The 21,678-nt window shown below is 41.9% G+C and overlaps 1 protein-coding gene across 3 annotated transcripts in view; it reads right to left on the bottom strand.

Moving 5' to 3' along the window:
- Positions 1-21,678, bottom strand: part of PLCL2 (phospholipase C like 2) — a 325,894-nt gene that overhangs the window by 46,712 nt on the left and 257,504 nt on the right. For all 3 annotated transcript variants that reach the window (XM_069088438.1, XM_069088436.1, XM_069088437.1), the window contains exon 5: positions 1,366-1,441. In XM_069088438.1, coding sequence (XP_068944539.1) covers positions 1,366-1,441 — 76 coding nt within the window. The remainder of the gene's footprint in view (positions 1-1,365; positions 1,442-21,678) is intronic.

Genomic DNA, 21,678 nt, shown 5'->3' with positions numbered 1-21,678 from the left:
ACCCCTATCTGGCTCAGTTCCTCGTCTGCAAAATGGGGACACAGTGGAGAAAGAAATGGTAAACCACTTCAGCATCTCTACCAAGAAAATCCCATAGACAAGTAAATCCATGAGTTCACCAAGAGCCAGACATGACTGAATGACTGAACAGCACACTGATTGAACCTTCTAGAGCTCTAAATAATAATAATTATCGCTAATAACAGCTAACAATCATAGAGTACCTGTGATGGCCCAGGCACTCTGCTAAGTACTTTACAAAACGATTTCATCTGACATAATAAAGCTTGTTTCAGAATTCATTTTTGTTCTTATTTTGAGACTGGATGTTCACAGACCGAATGTACAGAACCACTCACAAGCCAGTCCCAGTGATTGTTGCAGAAGCGTTAACCTGTCCTGTTTTTCCCACTTGGGCTGGCTGACCCTCCTTATGCAGCTGCCAGTCCCCGAGGGCTCCCCACCATTGTGCCAGACTTAGTGAGGATGCTGGATCAGCTTCAACTTTCCTGCAGCTCAGAACTCCTGAACTCGAGCAATCCACCAAGTATTGGCCACCTTGAGCATCAGGGGTTAAAGGTGTGTGCCACCAGCAGCCAGTCAGGCTTAGTAAATATACCACCTTCTCAAAGGCAGAGAATTCAGACATAGAAAAGCAGTGAACCTGCACAAGAACTAGATATTTTACTTCTCTGGTCCGTGCTTAGCACACAGTAAGGGCTTAATACATGCCAACTGATTGGCCCTTTGAGAATGAATCTTCTAAAAGTTGATACCTGAAGCAAAATTTAAAATGCAAAGAAAATCCTAAAATGTAAAGAAAAGTCTTTTTGCTTTTCCTGGATTAGGCAAGCTTCTTCAAGCCCGCCCCTCCTCCCAATTTTTACAATATGGAAATTGGGTAGGGCATGTTTGTGGTATAGGAAGTGAGATTTATTTATCACTGTTCAGAAGTCCCTACACATCTCTCTTCCAGATCTGCAGCATAGAATGAGAACGCAAAGTTTGAACATTTAAGTCAATCACATCAGCATTTGAAGATGTAACAATATTCAAAACTTCGAAACCTTGGTAAGTTAGTAAAGGTTGTAGGGAGTTCAAATGCTGCTGAATTCTTAATACGCTATAACTTCTTGGCCATTCACTGCCAAGCCATCAGAAGCCTGCCTTCTTTAATATGTACCGGGAAATCCTGGATCATGAGTTCAAGATTTGCCAATGTCAACTGGGTTTTTTTTTCTATCAGAAATTTCTTGGTGGAGTTAAAAAATAGGAAACAGCAGTATTCTAGAAAATACACAGGACAGTGGTTGTAACATCATCATTATTATTCTTTTTAAGAAAGAGAAGGAAATCATCACTTACCCGCCTTCTGACACTGTACGATCTTCTCATAGACAGAATCAGCATTTTCGATTAAAGTCTTGATGGTCTGAATCATCTGTATAGGGAATATCCAGACATAAAGATTAACTCTAATAAATATCTAATATTCTATATTATAAACCCCTGATACATTTTTACTTGCAAAAATATTGTCTGAGGCTTTTGATCTGAAATGTCAGTCCAAGTTTAAGGTTTGTGGTCTCCTTTGTGAGAACTGATTGAGTCAAAGGCTGTTAGGTCCCTGTGGAGAGATGCCCACTGTTTTCCTGTGGTTACAGGTGCTTCTAATGTCCTCAGTTAGAAGACAGGCAACATAACCTTGAACTTGAATTTTGAGTCAGTAAAAAAGGGCTGAGTTTAGTGTCTCAGCTGGCAAAGCTACAGATAAGCTTACATGACTGGTGGCCGTAGACTGAAAGCATCTTTTTAAATCATTCATGGTAACAACACCATCAGTGTGTAGACCTGACACCTACACATTTCACACAACTCAGCCAAATGACCTTCATCGAAAATCTGAACATGCTGTGTTTATGACTTAAAACAAAGATGAAAAATCCCATGCATTTAGGGCTGTCATTAATAGTACTGAGTTTTAAAAATTTGATCCAAATGCATCTCGACGGAGCTCAAAATTGTAAGAAATCAAGGTCAAAAATGATTTTTATTTGTAATTCGGGAAAATAAAATAGGAAAATTATTTTTTAAAGAATCTTGAAATAGAAAGTTGTGACTTGTTGTTCCAAAGGGCACTCACTGGTTTATTTTAACAAGAAGCTGGATGAGGAGGAAAGAATCAGACTAAGTCAACTGAGACCATGACAATGAAACATGTCATTTTATTCACATCATGAAGACTCATGTGAAGACTAGCCATCTTCCTGGTTCTGAAATTATAAGCAAAATGAACTTTGACTAGTACCTTTAGCTATAACCTGGCCTGTCCCAAATGAAGCTACCAATACCAGCCTGTAAATATCTTATCTGATGAAAATACAACCAACCAAATGATTTGAAATGTTTGTCCATCATACATTATGATTCACAGAAGAGCACACATTATCTTTGTTATTTTTCAATCATTTCAGTCATGCCCGCCTCTTGGTTACACCATTTGGGGTTTTCTTGGCAGAGATACTGTGTTGGTTTATTATTTCCTTCTCTAGGAAACTGAGGCAAACAAAGTGAAGTGACTTGTCCAAGGTCAAAAAGGTAATAAATGTCTGAATCTGGATTTGAATTCAGGTCCTCCTAACTCCAGGGCCAACACTCTATTCACTACTTACCCCTTTGTATTTATACTGATCTCTTCATGTGTTAAATCCTCCAGAAGAATGTCAGCCCTTTGAGGACAGGGCTTTTTTGTCCTTGCATGTCCTCTCAATAGACCAGTGTCAGGCTATGAACACAGTAGACACTCAATAAGCGCTTGTTGGAATGAATTGGACCCTTTCGAAAAGATCCTCAGATAACATCTACCATTTATGTAGCATTTTAATGTCTGCAAAGCATTTTATATGTATTAACTCATTTGATCCTCATAACACCCAGTGAGATAGGTGCTAATATTCTCCCCATTTCACAGATGAGGAAAAAGACTAAAAAATGTTACGTGACTTGCCCAGGATCACACAGCATATAAGTGTCCAGGGCAGAACTGGAACTCAGATCATCTTGAATCCAATACTCTATCCAATGATCAAGCCACTGTCACTTGCCAATCAGTCTGTCATCAACATTGACTAGGTGCTCACCGTGTTCAGAACTCTGTAGGAGGCTGTGAAAGGAGCTTTATAGTTAGAATCCCAAGAAAAAGATTAAAAATTTTTGAATTTCATGTTTTCACATGGGCTATTTTAGATTCTGATTATTTTCCTGTGAAATTAAAGCATATTAATCAGTGGCCTGGCATATCAGACAGGCAATGATGGGATGGAAATGAGAAGAATAGAAATGAGGTTCTTTAGAACAAATCTGACTACATTCTCATTAAGTCATAATCACACCCCCAGATCAACATCAGGCTTTGAAAGCTCTGGGTTTCAATTGGACCGAGCGGAGCTTGCCGGGATGGGCACCAAGGCCCACGCTCCATCTCGTCTAACAGGCCCCATCTGTCATTGCCTTGGAGAATTCAAAGAACCCCAGAGTCACAGAATCACTCCTTGGTTCCCTATCATTTCGAGGCGAGAATCCCAAACTCCTCTCAGCCTGGCATTCAAAACCCTCTGTAAGTCAGTTCTCATCTACCTTTCCAGGCTTTGGTCATCTTATGTCCAGAACAAAATGTATGGTCCAGTCAAACTGGCCTAATAACTGTTTCCTGAACTCAGTGGGCCATCCACCCCATCTGTGCTGCTGCTGCCGCTGCCACCACCCACCATCGGGCACTCCCTCCCCACCTTTGCTTCTCAGAGCTCCTAGCTTCTTTCAAGGCTCAGCCCAGGTGCTCATAACAGGAACAGCAGCTAACCTATAGCACTTGAAGACAAGCCTTCCCCAGGGGTTACTGGTTTTTTCCTCTTAAAACTCTCTCTCTTGAAGCTACTTTTAGTATTTACTTACCTATGAACATGTTGGCCTCCCTGAGCGTGGGTTTTGTATCTCTAGTGACTAGTGCACATAATAGGGATTTAATAAATATTTATTGAACTAAATTATTAAGCACCTTCTGTCTGCAAGGTGTTGTGTTTGTCACTGAATCGAGATCTGAGAAAGGTGTGTTGGGCAAGATGGCCACATCCTGGAGAGCTGCCAACTCCTGGTCCGGATAGGATAATATTTGTGAAGAACCCAGCTCAGAGCCTGGCATATAGTAAGGGCTTACCAAGCATTTGTTCTCTTCCCCTTTTCAAAGGGGTCTGGAATTTTTTTTTGCATCCATAGCTCTATCGACCCTCCTTCCCCCTTCCCACCCTCCAGTGGGTAAGGTTCATCTGTCTGCATCGTCCAGCAAGAGTTACTGAGTCTTCTTACCCTTCCCTCTCCTGAGTTTGGTTTTACTTAGGAAAGCCTTCTGGGATAAGAGCCTGAAGAAATGACTACAACTGGAACCTGTAGTAGTTACTCTTGAAAAGTCCATCTCCCTAGAGCACTGGTCCTGGAGTCAGGAGGACCTGAGTTAGTCTCACTTACCACTTACTAGTCGTGTGACCCTGGACAAGTTACTTATCCCCAATTGCCCTTCCGCCATCCAAAAAAAAAAAGAAAAGAAAAGAAAATTACACCTCCCAATTTAGGGCATTTGCTGAAAAACATTTATACTTTGACTCCTGGCCATTTGAAACATGTTGCAGGCTTGGAAATGGGGCTTTGTCTTTGGTGACTAATGTTGGCTTACCTGTCTGCTGCCTGTGCTGATCACTCTTCCCTCTGCGTGCTGATCTAGCCCTAAGGTAGGATGCCACCCCTCTATCCCCACTGTCTTCCTCCACAGAAGAAACAGAGCTAAGCATAATTTTAGAATATTGTTTGTTGTTATTGTTGTTGTATAAATATGATTTTCCGAAGTACTGCTGAGGTCAGTGGATTCGAGGGTCTCTGAGGCCCCTTCTAATGTTAGAGCTATGATTCTATGACCCTATTATCTGTGGTTGAGTTAAGTAGGAATCTAACAATTAACCATAGCAGAGAATTAATCACGTTAGTTAATTCAATCTAATTCTTTAAAATTCTTATTAAAAAATCTATTATGGGCAGCGTGATGCTAGGTGCTAGGTACCAAGAAAAAAAGCACAGTAGCCCCTGGCCCCCCCAGAGTTTACATTCTAGTGAGAGGGTATAGAAAGCCTGTATGTGAGACAAAGTCTATAAAAAGTAAGCATAAAATGATTTCCAAAGAGTTGTTCGGTTGTGTCTGACTCTTTGTGATCCCATTTGGAGTTTTCTTGGAAAAGACAAAGAAGTAGTTTGTCATTTCCTTCTCCAGTTCATTTTACAGATGAGGAAACTGAGGCAAACATGGTGAAGTGACTTGTCCAGGGTCACCCAGCTAGTAAATGTTTGAGGATGGATTTGAACTCAGGTCCTCTTGACTCCAGGGCTGGTGTTTCAAAACAGAAGGGTTGCCAATTACCAGAGGGATCATGAAAGGCCTTGTATAGAGCCTGTCACCTGAACTGGGCTTTGAAAGAAGGCAGGGATTTTATGAAGCCCAGGTGAAGGGTCAAAATATCTCATTTTACATCAGCCGGTTTTATTTTTTAAAAAAAGTTACTTATAACTTCATTTTTAAGTAAAAAGAGAACCATGAAGTAGTTACTGCTTCAAATTCTTTAGATTTCAGAGTTTGTAGTTACTTAGGTTTCAATAGCATTGACAGCATTCTTCATTTAGTGAAACCAGTCCAAGGAAGCAGGACTAGGTCAAAGAGAATGTCTAGAGAGATAAATAAGCAAAAGAAAACAGACAGTCCTGTGTGATCTTGCTGTTTCTTTGTGTATCTTATTTTAACAGCAAATATGAAAACACCCCAAGAGCAGCATGTCTTTAGAAGCAGAGGAGAGTTTCTCCAACTCAAGCATGCATCCCCTCTAACAAGATGGGCACCAGTGCCTCCAGATACAAAGACTCTGCCAAGAGTTCCTTGGTGCCAGCCCAATCCACACAAAGATGCCACCAAGATGCTTGCCTTAATGCCCCGAGGCTTTGCCTGGCATCTCCTTTATTGGACTATGTGTTAGTGTGGAGGACAGGCACATTTCAATTCCTGGAATTACATTAAAAACAACAAAGATAAATTAGAAAATTAACATAAATTAGAAGGTCAATTTGTGAAGGTCATTGGTTGGAACACAGAGCTCAGAGAAATGAGAAGCTGGGAGAGTGGAACAGGGATACAAATACAAAGCTTCCCTTTCACTTTTATCTGAACTTGCAGAAAAATACCCAAAAGCATCTTGCATTGATTGACAGGTTGTGTTGTCAGACACAGCCCCAGACTTTGGATGTAACAAGAAGTCAAACCTCCATTTTTATAAGATCAAGGAAGACAGAATGATTATATTTCTGCAATTTCCCTTTGGCCCTTTTCTTCAGAATGTGAACACCCAATGGAGGAAGCATTGGACTGGGCGTGAGGAAATTTCTGGGTCCTCTACTCATTTCACCCCCATTTGCTCCTCAATGACCACAGCTTTCCAATATGGTGCCTCGAGGGCAGGGTCAGTTTTGCTTTTGTCGGTTATACCTAGAAGGATGCTGGCTACAGAGCAGAAGCTTAATAAATACTGGACTGACTGTGAGGCAGCCCAGCTTCTTTCTTTTTACAGAGTGGGAAACTGAGGCCCAATGAGGAAATGTGTTGGCCACACAGAAATCTAGAGTGGTGGAGCTGAAATGTGACTCCAGGGCTTCTAACTCCAAATTCAGGGGCCCTCCCACTTTATCGCTTATTGTTTTGTTTTATTATTATTAATAAACATATTGTGTTTTATTTATTATCCAGTTCTAAGCAAAGTTGTTCCAAGTAAGAAAAGACAGTTTTGAGAGGAGAAGAAATTATATTGCATATAATACTAGGAACTGATCTGGTGACTCTTTAATATTTCAGAAATTTGAGATTCTAAGGCTATGGAAATTCCCTTCACCACTGGTGGTCACAACTCATTTCTAACTTTCTGTTACTTAGTAGATAAATCCTAGAGAGTTTCCTGATGTTTGTTGGTTAAGCAACTTGTTGAGTTGATAGGCCTCAGAGGCAGGATTTGAACCTTGGTCTTCCTGACTTCCACTTCAGCACTCTATCCCCTTCTATGATGGTTCATTCAAGTTCATAAACACTGGATGTTTTGTGTAGCAAGTTCAAAACTCTATAGGCTAACTCCTTATTGGTCTTTGGACCTGAGAGACAAATTCATTCCTCCTTTCCCATATAGATATTTGTTTGTTTTAATACAAAATCTGATCAAATTTGAGAAAACAGATGAGATCAGTTCTCATCACCCTTTTATAGCCAAGAATCTGGCATTGAATGGGTTGTCTGGAAGAACAGACAGGGTATGTATTTACTTTATGGGTCATTCTGTTCTGAGTCAGCTTTAGTGCCCAGAGGACCAGAAACATGTGGGATATTATTTTAGATAGGCAAACTGCATGTTTAGCAAAATCAGTAGTAACAGTTGCTAGAGGTTGGTAGCTTTCACACAGTGGCAAACATCTGGATGTTTGGAAACATCTACATTTCTTCCATTTTCATTGGGATGTCTGAGCTCTTGAAGACAAAGAGTAGAACCAATTACACTTCAGAAAGTTCTTAGCATTTTTAAACCAAAAAGCCTCACCAGATTTCTCTGTACGAGAAATAAAAATGTCCCCCCTGACGGTTTTCCTGCACCCCTATTTCCAGATGCCCAGTTTTTCCTTTGTCTTTTTTAGTCCTTTACCCTCTTCAAATCCTATTAATTATCACTGTAGGATAATGGAAAGGGGGATGGGTTTGGAGCCAAAGGACTGAGTTCAAATGTCCTATCCTGACACTTGCTAGCTTTGTAAACCTGAGCAAATCATTTAAACTCAACGTGCCCCTAATAGCTCCTGAGGACTCGGGTCACGGACCATTGTCGTTTGCTCTCTTTTAGTGGGAAGAATTCCTCTATGAAAGCTGTGAAAATGATCGTCTATGACTTCCAAGGGGGCACTGGCACTTCCTAATGTACCGTCAGTTGGCCTAACCCTTGGGCCAGTAGGCTAGGCTTGGTGGAGATGACAAAAAAAAAACAACAAACATTTAAAAATTAGCAGACCCTTCTAGCCCATATTCCTGAACCACTTATCCAATTCCAGAGCCTTCTAGGTCACACCAATGTTTACAAATGCAGAACCCTTCTGGGCTACAGTTTCTATAGATCAGAGGATTTCCATAGTGGTTCTATTTCAAGGCCCCAGTTGACTTGGAGAGGATCCCCAGGAGAGTCTGCTTAGGCCAGGACCAACTTCACAGGGCTCTGAGCAGAAATTTAAGTGCCCACATAAAAAAAGTCTAAGATCCTCAGAAGAAAGGAGTGAATTAAATCCGGTGTGGTCCTAAGTTTCACTTTGTCCAGTGATAGTGAGATGTACTATCTGTACTGCTCAAATTCCCTGGGAGATTGTGGGCCCTCTATTGTACTTTGTGTGATTTGTAACTCTACACAGCAAATCAATTTCCAAATGCCAGTCCTGGGACAGAAAAGAAAGTCCCTTGGGAATACCCAAACATTGATGCTTTCATTGGGGTTATTCTTGAATAAAAGAGTCCTTTTTGGGGCTGTTCACAATGTACCTCACTCTGGAGGTGAAGTCTCTTACACAATACCAAGAGACAGTGTGCCTTGGAATGGGGGTCCAGAAAACAGACCTCAGGCAGCAGCAGATCTCTGAGAACAATTAAGCTCCTTAAGACAGTGAAAAGGTAGAAGAGCCAACAAATCCCCTTTCAATACATGGAGGCAGGATTCCCCAAAGGTGTGGGCAACTTCATGAAAAGAGCCTCGTTCTGTGTTGCTGTGAGATGCTCCTCCCCACACTGCAGATTAGGGATGGCTGCCAACCTTCCCGCTATCCAAAGGGTACAGAAGGAAGGGGAGGTCCAAGGATTGGGGGGTCCCAAATTATAAGTCTCAACGTGGTGGAATTATTCCTTAAGCTTTGAACACACCATCAATAGGTCCATTCATGGTCTTTTCCCCCTCCCTCCCCAACTCTCAGCACTTATTAAGTAGTCATTTCCAGAAAAACACTATCCTAGTTTCTTCATGAAATTTCAACCTTGCCTTCACATTTTTACTATGCAAATAATCACAAAATGGGCAAATAATTTATTTTCAGAAATGTCCTAACATAACCTTGGGGGAAGTCAGTTAACTAAGCATTATTTGCCTCATCTGGAAAATGAGGGGTACTGGATTGAATGAAATACAAAGTGATACAGTTACAACCCTCTGATTTGTTAGGAAAAAAATACTACTAATATCTTCAAATCAAATCAACAAATTTTTATCAGGGATATTAGGGCCAAGTTGTAGAGCACCTTGAATGCCAAGCTATAGTGCAGTGGGAAGCTACTGCTTTTTGAGCAGGGGAGGGATATAAATCAATGTCATTTTAACAAAATTAATCTGGTAACAGCATATATGATAGATTGGGGAGATAGGCAACAAAAGTCAAGAGACTGTTGGGTTAAAGAATGGGTGGGTGGAAAAAAGTTGGTTGCATTCACAGAAATAGAGGAAGACAATCCAGGTTATGGGGTAGAAAGAGGTGGAGTAGGGGAATGAGACAAGTTGTTTGAGAAATGTTCAGTTGGAGGGGACTGTAGGGCATCCAAGTGGAAATTTACAACAAATCATTAGAGATTTGGAACCGGAGCTCTGGAGAAAGATTTGAGTCATCCACACAGAGTTCCTAATTAAAGCCATGAGAGGGAACTAGGCCTCTGAGGGAGAGAAGGTAGCAACGTAAATGCAGAAGACCTGAGAAATACATCTCAGATAAAACTCACGTGTTAAGGAGCAGGCAGAGGGCAGGGGAGGTTTTATGTAAGCCATAGGAAATGACTTTAAATAGGGAAATCTTCCACTGTCAAAGGCTGTTACCAAAGGGTCAAGGAGAAGGAAGACAAAGAAAAAGCTCTGGGAGTTTAGGGGTCCTAAATCTATCATCAGCCTACTTACATGGCCTTGGTCAAGTCACTAGCCTTGCTTTTCCTCATTTCAGGTAGGAGGGTGTTGGGCTGTGACTGAGAACTCCATTGTCAGAGGCCCTAAGTTCCAAGACCGGCTGCTGTTTAGTGCCTGTGTGACTCCAGTCCATCCATCAGAGCTCTTTTGGGGAGATCGTGGAACCCCTCACTCCACTCTGACAATCTAGGAAAGCCTATGGACACCTCTGAACCATGATTTTAAATGAATAAAGCAAAAGACATAGGATGACAAAGGAAACCAGTTATGCTGAAATAGTGATTAAGATATTTTTAAAAACAAAATTATGGATCCCAGGTTAATTTAGTTATTTAGATAGACCCTTGGTCTAAATGATCTCAAGGTCTCATTTTAACTCTAAATCTACAATTCTCAATTGATTTCTAAAGTCCCTTCCAGTTCTGAGAGTATGTGAACAGACAATTAGACAGTTGTCGGTGACCCTAGAGGGCAGATTTCAAGAGAGAAGCAGATTACAAGATGACAGAAAGGTGGCATGTGACAACAGAGAGGATTAAGAACCAGCCTTAGCATCAGAATAACCTGCCTCTGTCACATACTGGCTGTGTGACCCTGGGCAAGCCAGTCAATCTAATCGATCCATTAATCAATAAGCGTTTATTAAACATCTACTGTGTACCAGGCCCTAGGGATACAGACTGACCGCCCCCCCAATCTCTGCTATCAAGGAGCTAATATTCTGTCAGAGGAGGTATGTGCATACACACACGGAACATATGCAAAATCTTTTTTTTTTTGTGAGGAAAGGCCCTGGCAGTGGGAGGGATCTGGAGAGGCAGCACCCAGAAGGGTTTCATTGAGCTGGGCTTTAAAGGAACTGGGAATGGAGATGCTGTGGTAAGGAAGGAGTGATTTCTGTCATACAGCACAGCTTGAAAAAGGCACAGATGACAGAAATGGAATATTATTACCTGTGAGAAACAGCAAGAAAGCCAGTTATACTAGACCCTGAGTGCAGGAAGGAGAACAGGTACAATAAGGGCTAGGGAGAAAAGGGTACTTTTGTGGATGCGCTGCTCAGTTCTGCCTGACTCTTCATGGCCCCATATGGGGTTTTCTTGGCAAAGATGCCACAGTGGTTTGTCATTTCCTTTTCCAGTGGATTGAGGTGAATAGAAGTTAGGGGGCTTGCCCAGGATCACATAGCTAGAGAGTATCTAAGGCTGGATTTGAACTCGGATGTTTGACTCCAAACCCAGAGCCGCCTGACTGCTAGGAAAAGGCATTGTTTGTCCTTCGTTCTCCAAGAGGACCAATGACAACAGGAAGGTGACATCCTAACTTTCAAGTGAATTGGATTTAACTTGCTGCCTAATTGGAGTCTGAGCTAGCAAAGCACAGATCCAGTCACTGAATTTCTCAGCATGCCCCCTCCACCCGAAACTCTCTAACAGCTAAAAATGACAGAGCAGGTATTTCTTTGAATGAGTAGAAAAGGTAGAGGGAGTTTCTTCCCTGAAAACATCCTATGCCAATGAAATCATAGGTCTGGAATTTTTTTTTTTAAGGAAAGGCTTAAAATCCTTCATAGATGTTTTATAAAAAGTCCATTACAATTAATCATAACATGATTATATATGTTTGTTATATTATCCAATATAATCTGTATTATATTATATCATATTATGTTATATTGTTGTATCATATCATATTCTAAAACAACTATTCATGAATACAAGGAGTTATTGAAATAACTATTTCATGCCCTGATTTCAATTACATTTCTTGACAAAGGCTTTGCTTTTGTATAAAACTGCTTCAACTCTGTACTTGGACAAATAATAGCATCTTTTGATGGCCACTTCTCTCTCCAGAGCAGAAGATAATAATAACAGCTAACATGTATACAGCCTTTACTATGCTCCAGGCATTGTGCTAAACACTTCACAACTGGGGTAGCTAGGTGGTGCAGTGAATAGAGCACCAGCCCTGGAGTCAGGAGGATCTGAGTTCAAATGTGACCTCAGACACTTAACACACTTACTAGCCATGTGACCTTGGGGAAGTCACTTAACCCCAATTGCCCTACCCTCCCCCCTCCAAAAAGAAAAAAAAAATAAACACTTCACAATTTATTACCTCACTTGGTTCTCACAATGTCCCTGATTTTAATAATCTTCATTTTATAGGAAACTGAGGCAAACAGAAATGAAATTAAGTAACATCCCCAGTCACACAGCTAGAAAGTAGGTGAGGTTAAATTTGAACTCTGGTCTTCCTGACGATGACAATGTCTAGCTGTCCCAAAGATACAGAATATGTTGTCTATGGAGAATACATCATTAAGTATTTTACTGTTAGGTGTTTGAAGTGCCCTAAGTATCCCTCTGCAGGGAACCAAGAGATCTGTCACTTTTTTTTTTTTAAAGCAATCGGGCTTAAGTAACTTGCCCAAGGTTACAAGGCCAGTTATTTTGTATGGGTGTTAAGTATCTGAGGCCAGAACTAATCCTGGGTCTCTTGACTCGGGCCGGCGCTCTTACTCACTGTGCCACCTGGCCGCCCGTGATCCGTCATTTTCCAGCAGGCTTGAGACTTTTTCAGAAGTTTCTTTTAGACCCCAAGACTGTGCTTAAGCAGTGATATATGGCCTGGACATCACTCAACTCTTATCTCACCAAACCAATGGGACTGACCAGGGCAGGAATTTTTAGATATGATGAACAAAGAGTCTGGTCTGTATCATCTGTATCGCTCTGGGAAACTTTTTGGACATGTGTGTGCACACACACACACACACACATACACATGCAAACATACACAGCCTTGAAGTCCAAATAACCAGGGCGCCAGTCCCACATCTGACCCATTATGGGTCTCACAGGGCTCCAATGCAATTCTTTAAGATTATAAATTGCTAAGAAGGTGCCAACCTAAAGTGATAGGAGTTTGCTTACCTGGGAGGTCCTTGTCCTTACACCAACAAAATCCAGTCCCTGTCCATCCATCCACCCATCCACTTGTCTGTATATATGCACATATATGCATATGTATATTTTTCATTAGAAAAAGGATTACCAACAGTCATTATGTCTGAATCAGAAAGGCAATGTGGCACAGTAGAATGAGCGATGTCTCCAGAGTCACAGGACCAGAGGTCAATTCCTATATGTGTGACCTTGACAAAAGTTCCTTAACTCCCACCTCAGTTTCCTCATTTGTGAAAGGAAGAGGTTGGACTCTATGGCCTCTGGGATGCCTCCTGGCACCAGACCTAACATCCTATATACACAATATATATGTGTATGAATATATATATACATACATGTGTTTGACAAACATGCATAAATAAAAATCTCTAAATTGAACTGGAGGGGGAAACGGCAAACCACTCTAGTATCTTTGCCAAGAAAACTCCAAATGGGGTCACAAAGAGTCAGACACGACTGAAAATGACTGAACAGCAGCATAGATGTCTTCACCCTTAGAAGAGGCTGTACTTGAGGGATAAATAAGAATTTATGTGCTTTGTTTCAGAAACACTTTGGTAACGCCATATCGCATTGCCAGATTTGTTATCTATGAGAAGATCTGGGCTGCTTCTAACCCAGCACCCAAACCACCATTAAATCCAATCAGTTCTGGGGGGGGGGAATCCACGAAAATGTGGCTAGCACCCACGCTGTCAAAGCAGCCAATTCTCTGACTTAATTTTTCACTTTCAATGGGTTGTTTTGGCATCCTCTAGACAGCCTGTTTATGCTTTTAGGAATTTCCCAGAAGCACTTCCCAGAGTTAGCCACTAGAAGTCCTTAGTAATACACAGGAGTTCAGATGTGAGAGAGAAAGGAGGGAGGTGAAAAGAGATGAAGGGGTGAGAATGAAAACAAAAGAAAAACAACATTCTGTAGGGCAGGAAACCAACCAAGGAACACAGTGCATAAGAAAATAAGACAAGCAGTATCACATGGGGCGAAAGATAAGTGAAACTCAACCAGTGACAGATCAGGAGAAATTCTGCCTAAAAGGATCAGGATTTCCAGCTGGTCCAACAAGAAAAATCCCCTATCAGGACTAAGGAAACAGCAGAGAACTAAACAAACTATGGAAAATAATAGACTCTCTCCCCCCCATTATATGTCTAAAAGAATTTAACATTTGGTTTTGGTTGGTATTTTTTTTTAAGTTTTGAGGTCCAAATTCCTTATACACATGCAATCATGTAAAACATTTTCATAAGATAATAGACTTTTAAAAATGTAACCCCCACAGAGAAGTGGGCTACAGTTTCTTCCTCTATAAAATGACGGAGATAGACTGGGTCACCTCTAATCAGCTGTAAATTCTAGGATCATCCTAATTCTGAGAGGACTGAACATCTACACCAGAAGAGACTTTTCTTCTATGCATTTAAATGGTATAGGGGCTGATGAGCCTCTGCTATCCAGACAATTCCAGATGAAAGCACAAGTCTAAATAAACCACAGATATTGCTGTCTCCTTAACAGGTTTAATATGACATAATTAAGAGTAGTTTCTCTTACATTTTAAGTGTCTATTCCTATTGTGAAAATCTAATAAAACACAGGCAGACTTAAAATATGTAGAATCTTACAAATATTTTCCTCCAGCCCTCCATAGCAGCTTTGATGAAGGGCAGGTTTTGGACTATTCAGGAAATGAACAGAATTTCAAACAGTTTAAAAATGGTAACTGTTTAAGACTTTGATCTTACAGGGTTTGCGGTTGGGTGCACTGCATTTCTCATGCAGAAAAGGCAAACTGCTACAAAGTCAGGTAGAAAACTGAACCCAAACCAAGCCTGAGGGGACAACTCCTCACACTGTAAGTGCCAAGGGCTGGTTTTAGCAGACACGGGTTCAGATCCTGGCTCTACCACTTATTCCCTGGGTGACCTTGAGCAAATTACTCAACTTGGCCGAGCTTTGGTTGTTTAATTTGTATTAGGAAGGGCTTGAACCAGGTGATCTTGGAAGTCTAAAGCACTAAAGGGAGACTCCTTTTTTTTTTTTTTTTCAGAAAAAGCATCATAAGTAGAAACTTACAGCCTGAGGATCTTATTCTTCCTTTATATTTTAATTTGTATTTATGTGTATATACACATACATGTGTATACACACACCTGTGTATATATTTAGGACATACTTATTCAGGTATATGTGGAATATAACTCTTTATAGTCTCCCTATAGGAGACAGGGATTGTGTCTTTTTTAAAAATTTTGGCCTTTGAATTCCCAATGCCTGACACTGTGCCTGCCATAGAATAAGATGGAGGTAGGGAGTGGGAGTGTAATTTCACTGTTACCACAAGAACTCTGTGATGAGGAAATTCCTTCTGCCAGTGAAGACCAGAGAAGCTCCAAGAGGTTAACCATTAATTATTTCCTATTTATCCTGCATATAGCTGGTTTTGTATGTATTTGTTTGCATGCTTTCTCCCCCATTAGATTGTAAGCTCCTTGAGGGCAGGGCTGTCTTTTGCCTCTTTTTTTACAATGTCCGGTACATAGTAGGTGCTTCATAAATGTTTACTGATTGATTTGTCAGGATGATACACCTAGTATGTGTCAAAAGGAAGACTTGAACTCAGATCATCGTGGCTCCAGGGCCCACCATCCATCCCCAGGGCCACAACAGTTGCTTAATAAATACTAGCTGACTGATTGGTTCCAGTTCCATTGCTTCCTTTCTGAGTTTTGTCCCTTGGTACACATCTGTTGAGTGGCGCTGAATGTATATTTTGGTCCTTCATGGGTGTGTTGTCCCCTCACCAGTGAATATTGTAATCCCTCTGCTCCTTCTCATTCTATGTGATTCTCACCCATTCTGTTCCATTAGCCCTCCATCCAGGGTGGAGACCTTCTTGTGGTTCTACAGAAGATTATATAACTTTAAAAAAAATGTGACATATACCCAGAAGTGGGTTCCAATTTCTCCATCTGTAGACCGAGGGAGACAGGCTGGATCTGGACCTGTAAGGTCCTCTTTCTGGTATAACTCTAGGCTTGTCCCGATTCAGATGAGTCTGAACATCTCTGAATGTCTTGACCAGAAGTGCCTTTTTTTTTTCTGCATGTTTAAATGGCCAAGGGGCCAACAAGCTTCTGCTATCCAGGCTTTTCTGCATGAAAGAACAAGCCCAAAATCTCAGGACCCTTACAGGACATGTAAGCCAACATTCTCATTTTACATATGAAAAAAGTCCAAGGGGTCAGAGAGTCTCTATGATTTACCCACAGTAGGAAACAGAGCATCCAAGAATCAAACCCAGGTCCTCCACCTGCAGATCCAAGGTTTCCCAGCTATGCTGCTGTGTCATCTTCTTATAACATGAATTCCCCACCTCCACCCCCATTCTTTTTTCATCAGAGAAATCCTCCATGTCACCCTTTCACTAAAACTTGTACATAAATCAAAGTCACACTCTGCTTCCTTTCATCCAGATAAGTCACGGAAACGACCAGGGGCTCAGTGGGTAGGGGACGTTAATGTCTTTCTGCTTCCTGATGGTCTTTTGCAAAACACTCCTGTGCATCCTGGTCAGTGTTCATGAGTCCAGATTTCGAAGTAAGGTGACCTGAAGGTCACACACAGAAACCCAATCGCTTCATGAAACTTTGTCCAAGCCTCCTTTTTCATGTGACATTTTTAAACACTCTTCTGTCATTTATTGTAAAGTAAAATATGTATTTATTGAATAGCTTCACGAGCTCCTGGTCTTTTAAACAATTCATATGGTAAGTGGCAAGAATATACTTTGTAAAACTCTAAAACATGATTTTAATGTGAGCAGTATAATTATTAGTTAATTAGTATTTATAAGTTCAACTCCAGCCTCAGACACCCACTAGTTATGTGACCTTGGGCAAGTCACTTAACCACTGTTTGCCTCAATTATCCTCAAATGGGGATAATAACAACAGCAACCGACCTTGCAGGGCTGTTGTGAGAATCAAATGAGAGAATATTTGTAAATCTCTCAGCATGGGGCCCGGCACATAGTAGGTGATTATTTTCTTCTCCTTATATGACAGTTTGGGACATTGATGAGCCCATATTCACCGAAGAGATTAGGAGGTAGAGGATATGGTTTTAGATAACTTAGAAGGGAGAATTTTTCCCCAGCTTTCAGTTCCCTGCCCACCGCACAGTTAAATAAATCATCAAGGGGCGGCCAGGTAGCACAGCGAGTAAGAGCACCGGCTCCAGTGTTGAGAAGACCTGGAGATCAAATCCCGGGCTCAGACACTTAGCACCCACCCAGAAACACCTGGCCGTGTAACCTTGAGCAAGTTACTTAACCCCAATTGCTTAGGGGCAGCCAGGTGGCTCAGCGCGTAAGAGCACTGGCTCCAGTGTCGGGATGACCTGGATCAAATCCGGGCTCAGATACTCAGCACCACACCCAGAAATAATAACTGGCCGTGTAACCTTGAGCAAGTTACTTAACCCCAATTGCTTTAAAAAAAAAATAAAAATAAAATAAATAAATAAATAAATAAATAAATCATCAATCTTTCTCCCATATTTCATCTTTCCCTGTCCTCTATTACTCCACATGCCAGGGCAATCCTTCCAGCATGTTCCACACAAACCAACATGGCATTTTTTTTCTTGGGCTTGGGGACAGCATTAAGGCATCTCTCTCCATTCTTGGTGCTTATGGGATGCTTTCCCATCTCCAAGGATATGCTTAATGCAAAACTCTGGCCCCTTGAGACAGGACTGGGAGTGTAGAGAGTGTGCCAATGAGCAAAATGGTGACTTCTGCAACCTGGGCACTGGACCAAAATGCTCCCTCCTTGATGGTGTGTTAGGTGTGGAAAAAAGTTCACATCCACATACCTTAAAAAAAAAACAACCCAATAAAACCCTTCCCTTGCCCCTCCTAACTCCTTGAGACACCAGGCCAAGTCTTTCTTCCTTTCCCAGCTGGACTGCCCCCAAAGCCCTCTCTACTCTCTGCCTCACCACCCCACTCACTTTTTTGTCCCTACCATTCTACTGACCCTTCTCTCTAAGTGGACCCCAAGCACCAAACCCATCTAAGCCACACCACCACCCAGAGTACACAGGTGTGATCATACTGCTTCACTAGGGAAACGTCCTGTCTGCTTGTGGTCATCTCTGGTTACTCATCTGGAAGGTGCTGATCTCAGACCATCACCATGTCAAACAATTAATGATCAACACAGTTATTTGGTTCATTAATCAATCGAATTAATGAATATTTATCAGATGCCTACTAATGTACCAGGCTCTATGTTGCTCACCACGATATAAATATAAAAACGAGTCAGTCCCTGCCCTCAAGGAACTTATATTCTACAAGGGGCGAGGGGTGTTACAATATATTTAAGTTTACGAAAATACCCGATAATTTAAGAATAAATACAAAATGATGGAGAGAGAAGGGAGAAGCACCAACGAGTGGTGGAATCAGGAAAAATCTCTCAAAGGAGATGATGAGAGAAGCCTGTATTGTACTTTTAGGGGACAGAGGCCAGCCTCAAAGCTAGGAAGACCTAGGGTGGCTTAAGTCTCTCCAGGCACATCCTGACTGAGGGGCTCGGGCCCATCACTTAACCTCTCATCAATCCAGCCAAATCTCTAGCACTCCATATACTTTGCAATTATTAGTGAATTAATATTTATAAGTTCAAATTTAGTCTCAGACACTTACTAGCTGTGTGACCTTAGGCAAGTCACTTAACCTCTTTTTGCCTCAGTTTTCTCAACTGCAAAACAGGGAAAATAACAACACCCACCTACCTGGCAGGGTCAACATAAGGATCGAGAGATAATATTTGCAAAGCTCTGAACACAGGCCTAATATTCTAAGTTGCAAAAATGGTGCTGACCTGCATTGGTAAAGGGAGTCCAGGCAAACTGGGAGTCCCTTATACCAACAAAATCACAGGTCTAGTTCCTTACCCCTAGCTTATATTAAATGGATTTCTACATTACCCCGTCCCCCTCTCCCCTTGCCACATCTCTGTCTGTGTATCTCTGTCTGTCTGTGCATTCTGGGTAAGGGGAAAGAAAAGGCCCAGTAAGGGTCACCTGTCCCCACCCTTGTCCCTCGCTCTAGGACATGGTTCAGAAGCAGTTCACACAAAGTCCCCCAAACTGAGCGGCTCCCGCATTGACCTGATTCCTTCTTGTACTAGAAAAAGGGCTCTTGAACCCATCCATCCCGACTATTCTAGCCTGAAAGCAGCTCCATGGGAGCAAATGATGAACTATGGGCTACTCCGTGGACTCTTTCGAGTCCCCAAGCATCAGTTAGGACCCCAAAAGTCCTTTCAAACCACCATTCCTAAATTAATTAAAAATTCAGAGGCTAGATGTAAATGAAGCATGCTCCTACTTTTATTACTGTGTACTTAGAAGGAGCCTTCCCTCTCAGGAGTTCAAAGTGATTTACAAACTCCTAATTAACAGAGAGCAGTTTAATCATTCTCCAACTGCGTGACAACCTTACTTTCTGGGTACAACATCTCCCTCTAAGTGGGGGCTGAGAGATGCAGAAGACACTGGAGTTTGCCTTTGACAGCTCTCACTGACGGCTTAGCAGTGATGGAGTATCCTGGGGAGGGAGCGGGGGGCTCGGATGTGCACAGACCATTCAGAAGACTCAGCATTTAGCCAAGGGATTTTCCATCGTTTCACTGCTTATTTTGAACATCTCTCGGCTGCATCTGTTCAGGGATTGTTTGGGGCCTTCATCTCACAATTCATGTTTCATAATCTCCCCCAGAGGGACAAGGTCAACAAGGTGGTGTGAAACCTTAACTTCTCCTTTTTTACTTCCCTGAGGACAAATTAATCATTTGCCTTTATGAAGTGGGGGGTGGTAGGCCCCCATAGAGCCGAGGGCAGCATGGGAAATTGTGCTGGCTGAAATGAGTCACGTCAAGTTTATGCTGATGCTGTGATGTACATGGATGAGATGGGAGGTCCTGCCCAAGCTCCTAAAGTCTATAAAGTACTAGTGAGGTTGCTCCTGGTGTCCAAACCTCCAGACCGTGATCCCCCAGGTCCAGCCCCCAGACTCACCCTCCTGGCACATCTCTGCCCACACTCTAGCCACCTCCCACCCAGGCCATTCATACAGAGCATAAATGAGTGGTGGGCACACTCAAGTAAAACTTAAGCACAGGATCCTAAATTTCACCAAGGAGCTATCTCATGGCTGTACATGGGGCCACTCCAAGGTCATAGAGTGATGAGAGAAACACAGAATAGACTGGGAACTTCAGGGGTCATCTGGTTAATTCCCAATCAATACACGGCTGCTGCTGAACCATCCACTACAGATACGACTATTATTTATCTTATGGTGTGTTAAAGTTTGCAAAGTTAAATTTATATGTGTGTGTATATATGTATGTGTGTAAATATGTATATACACACATATACAAGCTCACTGGATTCTCACAACAACTCTGAGAGATAGGTGTTAATATTATCCCCAATTTACGTATGAGGAAACTGAGGCTGTCAGAGGCTAAGTGACCAACCCAGGGTCACACAGCTGTCTGAGGCAGGATTCAAACTCAGGTCTTCCTGACTCTTAAATCTAGTGTTCTAGCCACTACTTACCTAGTTTATCTGACAAGAAGTCATTGAGTATCTGACTGAAGATTTCTAATGGCAGAGGCCTCCCTCTTCCCCAAAACAGCCCATTCCATTTTGGGACAGTTTTAAGTTTTAGGAGGCTTTTTGTTATATTGGAGGAGAACTGCTTCCATGCAATTTCTATCTGTTGGTCTCAAAGAACCTTGAAGAGGTCGCTCCTTGAAGTCTTTAAGCAAAGGCTGGATGGTCATTTGTTGGATATGTTATGGAAGAGATATCTGTCAAGCTTGGCTTGAACCCACTGGCCCTTTACCCACTGAAATGCTGTGATTCTGTAACCTCAGAGACCATGTGAGGCAAATCCCCCATCTTGGGGATAAGGCAACTGAAATCCCAAGTTCTTTGATCCAGGACCAAGCAAAACAAGACTAATACCTTTTCCACATTCAACTTTCCAAATACTTGGGGACAGCTCCATTCCCTGTCCCCTCCCCCTCTTCTCTTCTCCATGCTAAAGATCCCAGGCTCTGTTATATGTTTCTTTCATTTATTTCCTTTGGGCTCATGCTAGATTGTCAGGGTTCCTTTTTAAAATGGGACACTCTGAAACGTATACGATGCTCCAGTTGTAATCTGACCAGAGCAAAGGACAAAAATGGAGACCTGGAGTATTGTGACCCACCAAAGAACATCTCATCAGCGGATTTGGAGGGTGGAGAAGCCAAAGACTGACTCCGGATTGGGGAGGGTTCAGGAAACAACAGTCTTGGCCCTTGGCCCCATCAGAAAACAATGCAGGCAAGAAAGGGAGACAGGGCAATTAGAGGAGAGATCTGTTGGGCTCTCTTCACTTTTCCATCAATTAGTTTCCGATGGCTTCTGGTTACCCAAAGCCTCCAGCCTTCCCCTTACCCAGTAACTTTATTATTACCCACTTTAATTTACCCTGTGCTCCAGAATCTTGTCTTCTCTCCTACCTCTAAGAACTCAGAGATCTTGGAAATCATTGGATACTGCTCCCCATTTTTACAGATAAGAAACTGGGCCCT

Source organism: Petaurus breviceps, unplaced genomic scaffold (genome assembly GCF_028583685.1).
Source record: "Petaurus breviceps papuanus isolate PSGF00001 unplaced genomic scaffold, PetGlider_PUasm1.0 185, whole genome shotgun sequence".
Taxonomy (NCBI): domain Eukaryota; kingdom Metazoa; phylum Chordata; class Mammalia; order Diprotodontia; family Petauridae; genus Petaurus; species Petaurus breviceps.
The sequence above is the reverse complement of the archived record's forward strand: the minus strand, read 5'-3'. Positions and strand labels throughout refer to the sequence as shown.